Raw genomic sequence first — 15224 nt, forward strand, 5'->3', positions numbered from 1 at the left:
GTAGTACAAATTCTAATCAATCCAAAGTCACGACTAAACCTATCAATTGGAGTTTATATTAGGGCTCTACATTAGTAGTATACGGAGCACGTGCAACTAAAACACAACCTATGTCAGCCAACCGATTACTTGGAGATATAAATTGTCTACAATACCCACACACAAAAAAAAACAATAACAGGAAGTAACCAACACTACAAACATATGAATAATACAATAAACTTTCAAAACATCCTCAGCGACAAAACATAGTACAACTGCATTCATGAAAAGAAATTGTCCGAATCATTTTCTATCATTACCGTCAAAATATCAAAAATAAGCACCATTGTATGACTGGTATTAGAGTTAAAATAAGTATGACTATTTGCTGAAAAGCATCAATAGCGAACATGTTCGGCCTAATAACGTGATAAAAATTAGTCAACTGTTAAAAGTTAATTCTTGATAAGGCAAATATTGAGACTAAAATTATACACGATTATTAGTTATTTATTGAAAGTCAATTAAAATGGTGAAAATGTTGAAGATAACTAGCATTAATTATTAAATCATTTGCCAATCTCAAAAGGGAAAGCATTGTTTCAAAATGAAAGTCACAATGTGTTAAGGATATCTGCATCCAACATATAGTAATTTTATACAATTTGTAAGAGTATTGCGCTTACTTTTTTGCTAAACTTTTTCCTCAAACCAGTGATTATGATATGGTCAAGAATATGTCTTGAAGTCTTATGAGATGATGCCTGAGGCATACCATAAAATATTTCGAAATTATAGAACGGAAACTGATAAAAAAATTGTTTGTAATAAGGCATACATCCAAGAACGCTGTCAACGATCATAATCAACTGAAAATCCTAGTATTGATTGAAGAGTTGAATAATTGTATCAGTAGTCACTTTCGAACTTATCTTGATCAGAAAGTCATTGATATAACAGCTAGCAGTCGCCGATTATTCTTTAATTCAAATGGTTCCATGAAGCATCCTTTTAACATGTTTTTGTTAAACAAACTTTAAGGGCTCGGTGTGAATACTTCTAAGTATCAAGCTAGTATAACTGTAAATAACCTAATTTCTGATAAGACGTTGCAAAAATTCTAATCTCTCTATCTCTCTTCCCATTTGTACTTATTGTAGAAGCAAAGGGTGCGTTATATATATATATATATATATATATATATATATATATATATATATATATATATATATATATATATATATATATATATGGTAAAATATTAGCAGAAACATTGCAAAAGAGATTTCAAAATGTTCCTGTTTCAAAGAGGTCAAGATCGCTGTCACGTAGTAAAAGGGCACTGCTGTTGTGTATGACTTACCACGGTCTGACTATGTTATGGAGAATTGCGAACAAATCATGTCCAAGTGTTCAGTATCACTTGTTGTGACTCAGATAATTCTGCTCCATTTAGGATAGTAAGAGACACAGAGCTTCTCAAAGTCTTTTCTTATCAAGTGCATTGCTATATTCGGAGAAGCATTCTTGTAGTGATAATGTTCTAATACCTGGAATATAATATTAATTTGCTAATGTTCCTTTCCATCTTGTTAATTTTATATCGAATCATTCACTATAGGACTGTGACTTTCCTTGCCTATTCAGTCCGTTCACTTGCTACAAAGTAATAATATAGCTGGAGAAATGGAATCTTTGAAAATCTCCGCGAACCAATTTCTACAATCAACTTTAGCGAATGTGACTGTTGGCGTTGTTGTGTAACGTTTATAAATATATTTCGTTCCCCGTGTATATCGATAAGAATTAACTGATGCGAGTTTTAGGTATGGTTTCATAATATCGGAAAATGTCTTATATTTTACCATGGTTGATGAACCCAAGACATATGTGTCAAATTAAATGACTCCGTTTCGTAGGTTAAAGAAATGAGTAGAGGCTTTGTATAAGTTACAGGCCATACTCGAATGAGCACCGGTTCCTTCGGCTCAGATTTCACTAAATCTTTCAAATTTGTTGTACATGCAAATGAAGTAGCGATTGGTGAAGTAAACGTACATCATTAGTTTGGATCATACGCGTGTCATTTGTCATGACATCGAAAAAGATCAATGGAAAATTATTTAGTGCATTAAAACATGTACACTACTCTGCATCAATGACACAAACAATAATTACTCTGAGACAGCGGATCTGTAAAGGACATTTATGTATAGCATAGAAATGACGGAATATAACGAGATTTAATTCCGTTGATTGTTTTAATTTATGTTGTACATTACAGCTCCCATTTATATGCTTTACAAGAATATATAATGATTTTTAATAGTTAAAGACTCTGGTCAATTGAAAACTTTATTTATATTTAGATTAAGAAACACGTAGATAATGTCGCTGCTCAAAGATTATGGATTGATAAACGCAACTGAAATTTCGAACTAAATATTTTTGACAACGAAATAAAAGCAACAGGTGATATTTGCCGTGCGAAGAATAAGCTAAGTACGGTCTCAAGGCATAAGTAATACATAAAACGAATGCACACCGACCATGTCGAAAACACAAAGTATTGTTTCTCCTGAAAATCAGTCCTAGCAAGATTAATTATTATGTGACATAAACTCATCTTATTTAAAATGTCCAATTATTAACGAACCACTGAAATGCATGTGTAAATCAATAAGCCAATGTCAATAAATGAGAAAATTGTAAAACGCAATTGCAAAGAATAGCAAATATACCAGTACAATTTCCAAGAGTTCCATCCCATTGACTAATTTCGTTGCAGCGGATCAGATCATTCCCGGTAAGATTGTATCCCTTTAGACATTTTATCGATACCGTAGCGTTGTAAGTTGAATTGCCACTGATGCCCGAATGATAAAAATATAGGCCGTTGCTTCTTTCTATTATGGTGTCTGGACATCGCACAACTGAAACATTACAAGCGTACATCGCATTCATGTAGGTTTTTAGGGAAATGTTACTTTTGAAATTAAACAGAACTAATGCAAAAAATGCCAATTAAACGGACAAATTGTATGAAAATTGAATTCGTAACGATTCCGACCATAGTTTTTTTTCTGCTTAATATAAATAGAAACAATACCAGCCGATTTAAAAACAATTGTATGTACGCGATGAACACAAAGGGAAATTTCTAAGAGAAAGAAATACTGAGCAATGATTGCGAATTTGATCAAAAGATAATGTTTAAGTTTCCAAAGGTTCATTGCTTCATCTAAAACAAATTGAATGCTCTAAAATGCAATGGAACGTTTGATGAGAACATAAAAACTATATGTGACAATGACCATGTATGTAAATCAGACCACTAAGATGTTCGCAAGACTGCTTTTAAGGATGGTTTTGTAGTATACCAAGATTAATCCCTTACACCAAATATCTCTAAAGTTATATAGCGACGACAATTGTGGCGTTAGTACTGAAGGAATAATGGGGACATGAACATGCAGACAGCATGTAGTGGGAATTTTGCGAAACGTTGTGGAACAATGGTGACCTAACAAGAGTTAAACTCAAAAAATATATCTCATTGCCCTTAACCAGATCTCGTTAGGTTTTATTCCTCTTGAAGTTATATATATTATGTTCTGTTATAATCAGTGTTTTCAATGCACGTGTCGAATGAACGAAAAGATATAGCGGTTGGATAATCGTATCGTATTGCGACAACACCATATCGAATACATATCATCCAACATGTTTAACGCCCTATACTGTCACTTTATGGGTCCATCTTATACAATAGTTTAACGTTATGGGTAGTATAAACACAAAAGCATATTTGACCATCAAAATACATACTTGATGCGGATCTAATGCAATATAAACCACAGTATGATGTTAGTACAACATTAATTCAAAGTAAGTTTATTCCATTCCCTATTGCGATCAGCTCGGTAAAGCACATACAATGAATCATTTGTATATTAACATAATGTCTGCCAAACATTTTTAAATAATCAATTTATATTAGTAATTATTAAATATGAATCTAACTAAAGGAACGTAGACTACATAAACAGCTCTATTAATTGAAATAGATGTGAGCTAAAAACTGACAAACGTATTAGCAAATCACAACAAACCACACAACGAATTTAAATGCTACAATACTACTAATCATTGCATACTAAATACAATAAGACGAATGCTTACCGATTATGTCGAAATCACAAAGTTAGTATGTAACATAAACTCTTCTTGTTTAAAATTTCACAATATTAACGAACCAATGAAATACACGATTTGACAAAAAAGTAAATGGCAATCAATGACACAAATTGTGAAACACAACTGCAAAAAAATGCAAACATACCCGAACAATTTCCAAGAGTTCCATCCCATTGACTAAATTCGTTGCAGCGGATCAGATCATTCCCGGTAAGATTGTATCCCTTTAGACATTGTATCGATATCTTTGCGTTGTACGTTGAATTGCCGTTGATGCCCGTCTGATAAAAAAGTAGGCCGTTGCTTCTTTCTATTATGGTGTTTGGACATCGCACAACTGAAATATTACAAGAGTACATCACATTCATTTAGTTTGTTAGGGAAAAATTACTTTGGAAGTTAAACAAAACTAATGTAAAAGAATTGACTATAAAATGAAAAAATAGTATGAACATTGAATTGCTAACAATTCCAATTATAGTTTACTTCTGCTAATATAAATATAAACAATACCAGCCAACTTAAAAATACTTGTATGTAGAGGTCATGAACACAAAGGGAAATGTAAAGAAAACGAAATACTGAACAATAATTCTGAATTTGATCAAAATATAATATTTAAGTTTCCTAATGTTCATTCCATCATCTAAATCAGATTAAATGATCTAGAATGGAATGGAGAGGTTGATGAGAACATAAAACGTTACTGGCCATACAATTCCCTGATTGACCTAATCATTGGAGAGCTGTCTCTGTATTCTTGTCTTCTCCAACGGAATGGTATGACTAGACAATCTGAGCCAGGCTTTCAACAGCAGTGCCTCATGGCCAGGAACACCGGCCCGGATGGGCACGTCTAAGTAGGATACCCTGTCTTGCCATCGGATGTGCATGTTTGACCACAGCGAGCGCAAGTGGAATTTCTCGAGCTTCTTTACATGCCTGCATTATTCGTTCCCTGTTTCACATCTGTAGAGCATGGACGTGGGGATGATAGCTTTATAATTGTTGATCTTCTTTGACATCTGAATGCTACAAGACTCTGACCCAACATTTTCCTAGCGCTTGGCTTTCTTTCCGGATAATGGGTGTAATTTAATTGTTCAGCAACCTATATATTGATATTCTGCTTCCCAGTTTAGGTAAAGCTCTCCACGTTCTTCAACTGTCACCACTCTGTCTTGATTTGTGGGTTGTGGTGGGATTTAGTAATGAGCTGGCTGAATGAATAATTCAGTTTCATTGTCAAAACAATGAGCCAAGATGCCTCAAAGAAAACTTCAGAATAGCATGTGCGTGGCTTTCCAAGTGTACCTTAGTTCACAGTCTTCTGCAAACAAAGGATCGTGATGTAGCCTTTCTAGTGATTTTGTTCTTGCAGAGAGCCGACGCAGGTCAAACAGTGATGCATTAAGACGATACTTGAAATATACTGTAATTCCTACGTTCTTAACTGCACAATGTAACGCTCGGATGAAGAAGAGGTTTAACAACACAGTTGCGAGCACAGAGCCCTGCTTGATTCCAGTTGAGACCACAAAGTACTTTGTGTATTCGCCCTTGGTCAAGAGCTCTATCGCTATCTTTATAATTGTCTATACTTCTGTATTTCTCTCTCACTCTCTATTTATAAATAAACATATATAGTTGAGAGAACTTTAATGTCACAAATACTCTGGATACTTAGATTAATAGAAATTTCCAACAATGCAAAACAAAAGATTTAGATTCATTGATGGACTGACATCTAAGGATCTACACAGTCAAAAAAGTTTCTTTTTGTAAACGAAGAAACCAATAGAATTATACACCACTTTTAACAGTTGTGTCGTATATAAAAGTATTTATCCTGCATACCTGTTTAAAATATGTTTTGTATGCAAACATCTATAATATAGTTAAAATTCTCATATGCATTACCAAAGATATATAAAACAGTTTTGAAAAGCGTTGCATAGTATTTTAGTTTCAGCATCGTGCATGGATCTGTGTACTATACTCGACAAAGACGTAATGTAATAAACATTGTTCAACTGACTAGTGTGGCGACCGAAAATATGTGTACATATAACACTATGTATCTCTTTTACCGTAATTCGCGATACACTTCGACAAATAATTATATACTTCCTTCAATAATATTACCTTCATACCGAATATCAATGAAAGACACAATGAAATGAAAATAAAGAATATATTAAGAATTGATGGTGTAAATTGCAGTTATACGGTTTCAGTATCTGTATTGCAATGGCTGAATGTGTAACAATAATAATCAGTAGACTAATGATAGTACTTTATCATCTCCCTTTATTTCGTATAGATCTTCCCTTTTGACGTCACCGTTTCCATTTTATCTTCTGTGCAATAGAACGTTATGGATTTGCATATATCCACTGAGTCTTAAAGTAAATTAAATTTACGATTTGGCTCGCTCGTTCAGTTGTTTTGTTTCGTTTCTCAATATTGCAATTTTGTTCTATGTTTAAATATTTGGTTCTTAAATTTGTAAATGCTATGAAATTGGTCTATATTAGTTCGATTTCGATGTAACTATTTGGTAATCTCTTGTTTACTCTAGTCTAGTTATCATGTTTCACTTGTTTCGCGATGTGTCTGAAGTTCGGTTTCAAACTAATGTGCTCTCTTCGTTCCCCCCACTCAGTATTGTATAATTTGGATTGGAAACATAAATCATAATACCACTTTTTGGATTAATTATCACAGACTTTGTTTGATTTCTGAAGCGAATGGAAGAACTACAGCACTACCATTCTTTGATAAATCCTTTTTTGCGTTACACGATAATAAGTTATGAATAATGGGTGAATAATACAAAATATGACTAATGAGACATACCCGTCGTACACGATGGACCATCGTATCCAGGGTAACATGTACATGTGAAACTTCCTATAGTATTCGTGCAGTTTCCATTGTTATTGCAGGGATTGTGTCCTGGCTTCGTGCATTCATCAATATCTAGAACGTAGTACATGAAAATATATGTATTATTCATCATGGAAATAAGTAAGTGCACCTTTTATAAACACTTCGCTACAGAGATCAAGATGTGGGAGATTATTGTAGGATGTGGACGATAAGTTCCAAAAATGATCTAAACAATTTGATCGTAAAATTAGACTTATATTTATTGACATAATGTTTTGCCTCTGTTCTGTGTTGAAAGTATAACCGAAAGCAGTTGTTATTATCCTTATCAGTACCCCTGTTGTTCCATTGTTGTATATATTAAATTTTGATATTCTCTGAAATGTTACATCTGATTATAACCTATGTGCCTTCTTGTGATATTGATGGGTCATTTTATTAAAGCTCATTTATGTGTAAAACAATTGATGTGTAATTAAATAAAATATAAATACAATATGTATTTAATATGTATTAGCAGTTGTTCATGTTCCTTTAAAGTATGTATAATAACGAACGAAAATTAAACATGATAAAATATATATTTTAACAATAGTTTCATACGTGCAAAGTTGCCTTACGCCTAATGATAACAAAATTTGAGGTATATTGAGATATTGATTGACGATTTCGGTCAAGAAGAATGTTTGATTGTATGGCAATAAAATCTGTCCTTGCTTACACGTGGTTTAATCTACTAAAATACCAATGCTAACATTCCTATCGTCTAGAGCTCGTTAATACTAAAACATTGTTCATTCTTGCTTAAAGTGTTGATGCTATTTTTAATTTGCATGTTGATTTGCGTGTTTCCTTTCCTAAATCTAGATAAAATAGGTGACCGTGATATAGCATTTTCTACGGCTCTCCATTTTCTAAGCAGAAAGAAAGTGAAACAGACATTCTGAAAATGAAAGCTTGCTTCTGAACAATGGCTCAAATTCTACACATTACCAAACTCTTTGCATATACATCTAAGAAAGTCAAAGAGTTCTGAATAATCTTTTCCCACACAGTTGCGAAAAATAAATAAATTATTTAAGATAAACCGTCTTTGTGTGGCAAAAGTCTACTTTCGTGTTCTATTTTGCATTCCGTACATTGTAATTTGGTAACTGTCTTGATTAATTCGTGGGAAATACTGCAGTTGGAAACTATTCTAAATGTCATTTATGATGATTCAATGAGACAGTTTTTGTTATTGTGCTGTGCCAGTATTGAGTTATGTATAGAGGTATAACTGTTTTAAATTAAGCTAAAGATAGCATATCCCAGCTTCAGCTGAACCCTTTTCAAAGGGCCATCTCTTAACTGTTCAGCGGCTAATGCTGCTGCCTGTCAATTGATTTAATTTTCTTAACGTGTCTAACGATTACGTGTTATATACATGATAACAACTGTGCTCTTATTACATCTAAAAATATTTTTTTGGTTAAGTGTATTCGCCAGAACGTAGCTATTGTAGAGGCATAACGATGCAAGAGAGTTTGCAGCCTGCAATGGATAATGATCTTTCCATGGCAAGAATGAACGTTTATATTAAACATAAGCTTGTTGAAATCTGGATACTTCTATCTGGAAAAAAGTCTTTAAAAGACAACAATCTCCTTTATTATTATGTAAATATTACTATATACATATGTTTCTTATATCGTGGAAGACATTAATTAAAAAGACAGATTATTTTCAATTTCTGACACCCATATCCACATACACAGATAAGAAGAATTTGCTTCATGTGCCACTTAAACACTGCCAACTTCTAGAAGCTAATGCAATAATGTCATAACAACTGGTCTAATTATATACTTTAAAAGGACAAAACAATTAAGTCTACAACACAGACAGCACAGTTGAATTGAGAGATCAGAAGCAAATTACCACTGCAAGCTCTGAGTTCTGACCAGGTTCCGTTTCTTTGACACCTTGCTGTTGTTGATGCTTTGTTTTCAGGAAATTGAAAGCCTGGTAAACAAGTCAGATTGAGAGTGGCACCATAAGTAAAGTCCTGCTGATTATCTCCTAGAAATGTGACTAATACAGTTCCGTTATCCAGGTGATACTTTTTGCACTCAATTGCTGCAAAAGTAACGCAATATGTATTTACATGGTTTATCAAATATTTTATGGCTGTGCGCTGAGATTTTGAATCCTGTGTTACGTATTTAGGCTCGAATAAACAGTAGCACAAGAACGAGTGAAAACATCAAGCTTAGAAAAATATAACAAATAGTACATTTCCTAGGAAAAATACTGCAAAAAATGAGAATATATGAGAACTTATGGTCTCTAGAATCAAATCAAAAAATAATACAATAATTATCCACGAATACAATTCTTGAAGTCCTAATAATGAAATGTTCCAATGATTCCAAGTTTGAGACCTGGAGGAAAAAAAGATGGAAGGCATGGTGTAGGCCGTAGCATGTACAGTGTTGGCGTCTACAGTTCCTTGTACGGACATAATAATTAATCCTCCGGCCTTGGAAATCAGAATAAAATTTCAAGAAACGTCGTTCTTCAAGAGTTCTTTATGAATATAATAACATTTCCAGAGAAACGAATTAATCTTCCAGATTCCAAATAATATGAAGTAAAAAATATCCTATAACTCAAGAACTCTAAACTTCAATTCTTATCACAACAGAAGAAAACAGCTTGACATCAAGTGCTTCAAAGCCTTGACTCTGAGATCTCAATTTCTCTTTAAACATCACTGTTAATACTACATATTTTGCAATTTCGGAAATGCCTAATTACGAAATACATTGAGAAATAGATGACGTCCTCATGTTTAAATGGACAAGACACATAGCTGCTATATGTCCTTGAAAATAACCAATCATGGTATTCATAGAAAAGGTTGTTTACTTGACCCTCAAACAAGGCCAGGAACTATGTGAAATATATAAACAGGTGTTTATATTACTAGGTATATAAGGAAAACTCAGATCAGGCTGAATTTACTGGAAAATATCAAATACCTAATAAAAAAAATGATTTTACACTCACATGTTAAGAAAAGACAAAGATTCCAAAACCCACAAACAATTTAATAAAATCAAACACAAATTAAATCAAATATAAATTAAATCAAATATATGTAACACTTCCCCCATAAAGAAAAATAACCATTTATATGATAAAGCTTTCTTATTTGCCATAGATTACAGACAAACATAAGAACTCTTATAAATTACACATAGTGTACATGAAATAATACCTTCCTATACAAGGGAAAGTGCATGTGCTATTAAATTGTCTTTTCAATTGATATGCCTAATGTCAAAAGTATATTTATATAACAACAAACTCGACCATAGCAGTCTTTGACATTTATTTGTCGTCTTGCCGATGACAGTAAGGAGGTTGTGGTCACTGAAAACAACAATCAAAAAAGGATCTGAAATAAGTCAAACTTCAAAATGTTGTAATGATAATATCAAAGCCAAATATACCCTCTCGTCTATTAAATAATGTCTTTGCTGAATATCTAATTTCTTAGAAAAATAGCACACCAGATGATCAATAACATTCGCATCTTCTTGAATCAAAACTCCTCCAACCCCAATATCACTTGTATCAGTAGACAATGTAAATGATTTGCTGTAATTTTGAGCTGTAAGAACTGGCAAGCTTTTAAGTATGGCTTTCAACTTGTCAAAAGCCTCCTGACATTTTCCAGGAACATGTTTTTCTTACTCAGTACATTTGTTAGGTTTCAGTAATTATAAAAATACTGGAACAGAATCTTCAACCGTATCCGACCATACCCAAAACTCGCATCACATGCTTTTCATTTAGAGGCAGAGGGAAACCAGAGATAGCCTTGACTATAACATATATAAGTTTAACTTGTCCATGTCCCACGATGTGTCCTAGAAATGTTACACTAGCACGACATAACTCATTTTTACATACATTAACTTTCAAACATGCATATGTGAGTCTGTTAATAAATATCCGAAAAGTTGCTAAATGATCATTCCAGGTATCGTGGTAGATGATGGCATCATCGATGTAAGCATCACAATTGTCTAGACCAGATGTAATCATATTCATGAGACATTGAAATGTACTTGGCGTCTATTTCCTACCAAATGGCATTAATTCATATTGGTCAAATTCAACTAGTCACGAATGCCGACATTTCAATTGCTCTGTTCGTTCACGTTATGTAAAAAAATAATTTCACCTTTGACTTGAATTGCTGAATGGCAAATTCAAGCATAATATGTTGAAAAGTTCCTGACCTAAGATTTTAACTTTGACCCGATTGGAAAGAGTTGGGAAGGCCGAATTGAGTAAAGAAAACTTTATAATGATTTTACTATTGTTTTAGATTTTGCATTCCTCACGGAGAGTGCCTCTGGAAACCTTGTTGACGCACACATAATGGTCACCAGGTATTGGTTACCAGACTTGGTCTTAGGTAAGGGACCAACACCTTGGTTACCTGACTTGGTATTATGTAAGGGACCAACACAATCTACAATAATTCTACTAAATGGTTCGTCAAAAGCAGGAAAAGGTTGTAGATGAGCATTGGGTATTTTTTTATTTGGTTTTCCTACCATTTGCTAGGTATGACAGGATCTACAGCATTTACAAACATTACGTTTTATGTTTGGCCAATATAAATGAGTCAAAATCTTTTGATAAGGTTGATTGATCCCTAATTGACAAGCCAATGAAGTTTCATTGGCCAGACTAAGTATTTCCTCTCTGTAAGGTTTTATAACTACAATTTGATAGTTTCCTGACCATTCTTCATCAGGAGGTACATCGAAAGGTCTCCATTTTCTCACAAGAATTTCATTTTTAATAATATAACAGACAGGAACTTCAGTAGCTTCAGTTTCACTAATGGCCCTTTCAAACAAAGAGGATATCTCAGGATGTTTGTCCTGTTCGACGACAAGTTATTGTCGTTTATCACCCTGATTAGAATACAGTGTATAAGTCGTTGAAAGAGGATCACTAAGATCAATACCTTCCGAGTGAGCCAGAAAAGGAGTGAATGTGACCTTATTAAAGGCCTGACCATTCCTTATCAACAGCATTATCAAGAGCTTTCTTTGCCATAGCTCTAATAACTGCACAACCTGGGTATAAATCAGGGAATTCGTTTTCAATTGGATCAACTTTCTGGTCCTTGCAAGGCTTGTCAAAAACAAATAAATTAATTACAACCTTGTTTCTAACTAGGTCGTAGCTAGTAATACATTAATGCCATCAAAGGGTAAAACAGAGACTGTTCCGACTGTCACGGGTCCTGAGATTATGTCCGATGACAAATATCTACAATGTAGTTAAACATTAACAAAGCCGCACTCTACTCTCTGAATAAAAACACCCTCATTAGCAGGAGACTTCTCAGAAAAACAAAAATACAGGACAATAAAAGACCCTGAGAAATTTCAATGTAACTTAGAATTTTAATAGGGATATGATTAGCCAAATCACCCAAGACTGATACATAACCCTTCGATATGAATGTTTAATAATTCTGCATAATACAATCAGACTGGGGTTTCTGATACCCAACACATATATTACTTCAATACACAACCGTGACCTGTACCTCTTAGAAATAAGGTTATTTGAAATAGGTTTGTCTTGATTCTGTTGCCTATTTTTCAATTTGAAGTAATAAGAAATAAAGTGTCATTTTTCTTTCAACATGTACACGTGGAAGAGACATGGATCTTGAATCAAACGTCTTAAAATCGTGATGTTCTGACGTTTTGCCAGTTTGAGGTTTAGAGGTAGGGTAATATGATTATATCTTTGTTCGAAGTTTATAAGTATGTACAGTTGTTATCACCCAAAATCAACCTAGACTGCATAATTTATTGTGTGGAAAAACCAGGTATCGAAGACTAAAATATGTATGGATTACTGTCTAATAAGTGGATGTTTTCAAAATTAAAACCATTTTTTAAATAATTTGAACAACACTATCTTCAAATCAATGATCGATTTCTCTATTTGGTCTAATTAACTTTCCTTGGTGTAGAACGGCAACACATCATTTGACAGTGATAATGGAGCACTTAGAGCCATATCCCTACATTTGACTTTGATAAACATCAAATGATCTGTGTCCAGATGTTTCTTTCGTAGAGTGACCTTCATGCGTATGTGTTTTAATCTTGATGTATATGCTGATCAAATAATGTACATCAACTTGATTATAAACATGTCATTGCATGTGCCTTATGATATGAACCCAGTTTCAGCGTTACAATTTATGTTGACCCACCTCTACCTCGGTCTCCCAACGTTCGATCAAAATGAGAGAGTAACAAAATCAGTTTATATTGTTATCTCATTTTGATTATGGACGGCAATTGTAAGGTTTCATGGTATTTTTTGCACAATTTTGTGATACATTTTCGTTTACATTAATGTCCTAGATATACTTACCCTAGAAAAATGACACTTATGCAATGTGCGTGACTTGTACCTATATAATAAAAAACTATTTGTTTGTTCTTATTCTAAAAAGAGATTAAAAATATACAGGTTGATACAATTAAATGGTTTGTTGGCGCAGTATTAAGATCGATAATAATAAACGCACGTGATAGGGTATAATGGGTCATAGTCACTTTTATGGGTACCAGGATGCAAACGGTACCAGTGAAAACAAAATCGATGTCAATGCGATCATTATATTTTACAGGACTGTTATGCCTGTGACTGCTGAGCCAAACGGGTGATATCAATGACAAACGCTAGAAACAAGTATTGCGTTAAGAGTGTTGCAAAAATGACAAAAGCTGGAAACTTCGATTTCAACAACAGTATTGCAAAACAGCTCCGGCACGCTGACGTGTGAGATTAAACGTATAGCCCGTTTCTAACAGGTAGTGCAACTTTGATCGTTCCGTCTACCAACATCTTCCATCTTTCAGAAACTAGTATTCTATATGAAATATTCCTCTTGAACTGGTTTGATCAGGTGTATAGAAATTGTGATGCAAGACCGGAAATTGTAATACTTAACCACATCGTTAGATCCAAATTATTTAATATCTGCCTGGTACAGCGTTATCGTGCTTGTCATCACATGTATTTCTTTTTCTCGTAGCTTAAAATATTGCCAGAACTTGTACTTATAAGGCACGCATGAATCCAGTTGTTCGCACTGGTTGCAGAGTCATGCTTTGCATGAAGTTCGATTGCATATATGAAGTATTTGTCTGCCTGAATTATCTTATTCTCCCTTAGGAAAAATCACAACAAATTAATAATGGGAATATTAGGTGCAAGCGTGACAGGTATGTGGAGATTCGGTTCTATATGTGCCACACAATATGTTGCCTGATCACCTTTTTCGGAGTTGTGAATACAAATAATTGTGGCGCTTAACACTGGATCAGGTAAGTATCCTTGAGGAAACTAGAGACTCCATATTTTGTCCATTTTGCGCCAAACGCTGTTACTTACGTTCAGGTCCGATGGAGCTTGTCAGAATGATCATTTAAGAATGAATGTGTTGAACGAAGGGTACCTTTAGTGACTGTCATATCCGCTTAATGATAACTAGTGTATGGTTCAGATTTATGTTCCCGCAGCAACATGTATTGGTACATCAACTGAAACATCTTTAACAGTGGTAGTGGCGGACCTTCCAGATTCCTTGATGCTTCCAAGTTATTCTGAACATAACAATGTTGTTGTCAGCACCATTAAAACATTATGGATTATTGATCTTGAAATTAAGATGAACTGCAGTGGTGTACTATCATCAGTTACAGCGTTTCCGTTTTCAGTAAACGCTGCAATTGTAGCTTTGTTAACATTTAATGATTCGGTCATTACTGTTTAGGATGAACTGTGTCATTCCATTGGTGTTTTGCTGGGTCCATTCTCTGCCAGATGGATGGCCTTCATCGCCGTCAACTGATGTGTTGCAGAGACGAAGGGTAAAAAGCTTAAGAACATGATAACTGTTCCACGTGCCAACACGAAATGTGAAGTAGAAGTTATTACGGTAAAATATATGTACATAATTATTTTGAATCCTTAGGTAGAAAATAAATGATGCCTTGTATATGAAGATAAGATTTATCAAGTTAATTGTTCAATTTTGTTAGCAAAACAAA

General features: G+C 33.9%; 1 protein-coding gene across 1 annotated transcript in view; it reads right to left on the reverse strand.

Moving 5' to 3' along the window:
* Nucleotides 1-15224, reverse strand: part of LOC149807850 (uncharacterized) — a 209530-nt gene that overhangs the window by 72927 nt on the left and 121379 nt on the right. The window contains exons 7-10 of the mRNA XM_089961139.1: nt 8992-9189; nt 7039-7161; nt 4325-4516; nt 2724-2915 (exon numbers count right to left, since the gene is read on the reverse strand). Coding sequence (XP_089817265.1) covers nt 2724-2915; nt 4325-4516; nt 7039-7161; nt 8992-9189 — 705 coding nt within the window. The remainder of the gene's footprint in view (nt 1-2723; nt 2916-4324; nt 4517-7038; nt 7162-8991; nt 9190-15224) is intronic.

Source organism: Sinohyriopsis cumingii, chromosome 1 (assembly GCF_028554795.1).
Source record: "Sinohyriopsis cumingii isolate HCF-2022 chromosome 1, ASM2855479v2, whole genome shotgun sequence".
Classification (NCBI taxonomy): domain Eukaryota; kingdom Metazoa; phylum Mollusca; class Bivalvia; order Unionida; family Unionidae; genus Sinohyriopsis; species Sinohyriopsis cumingii.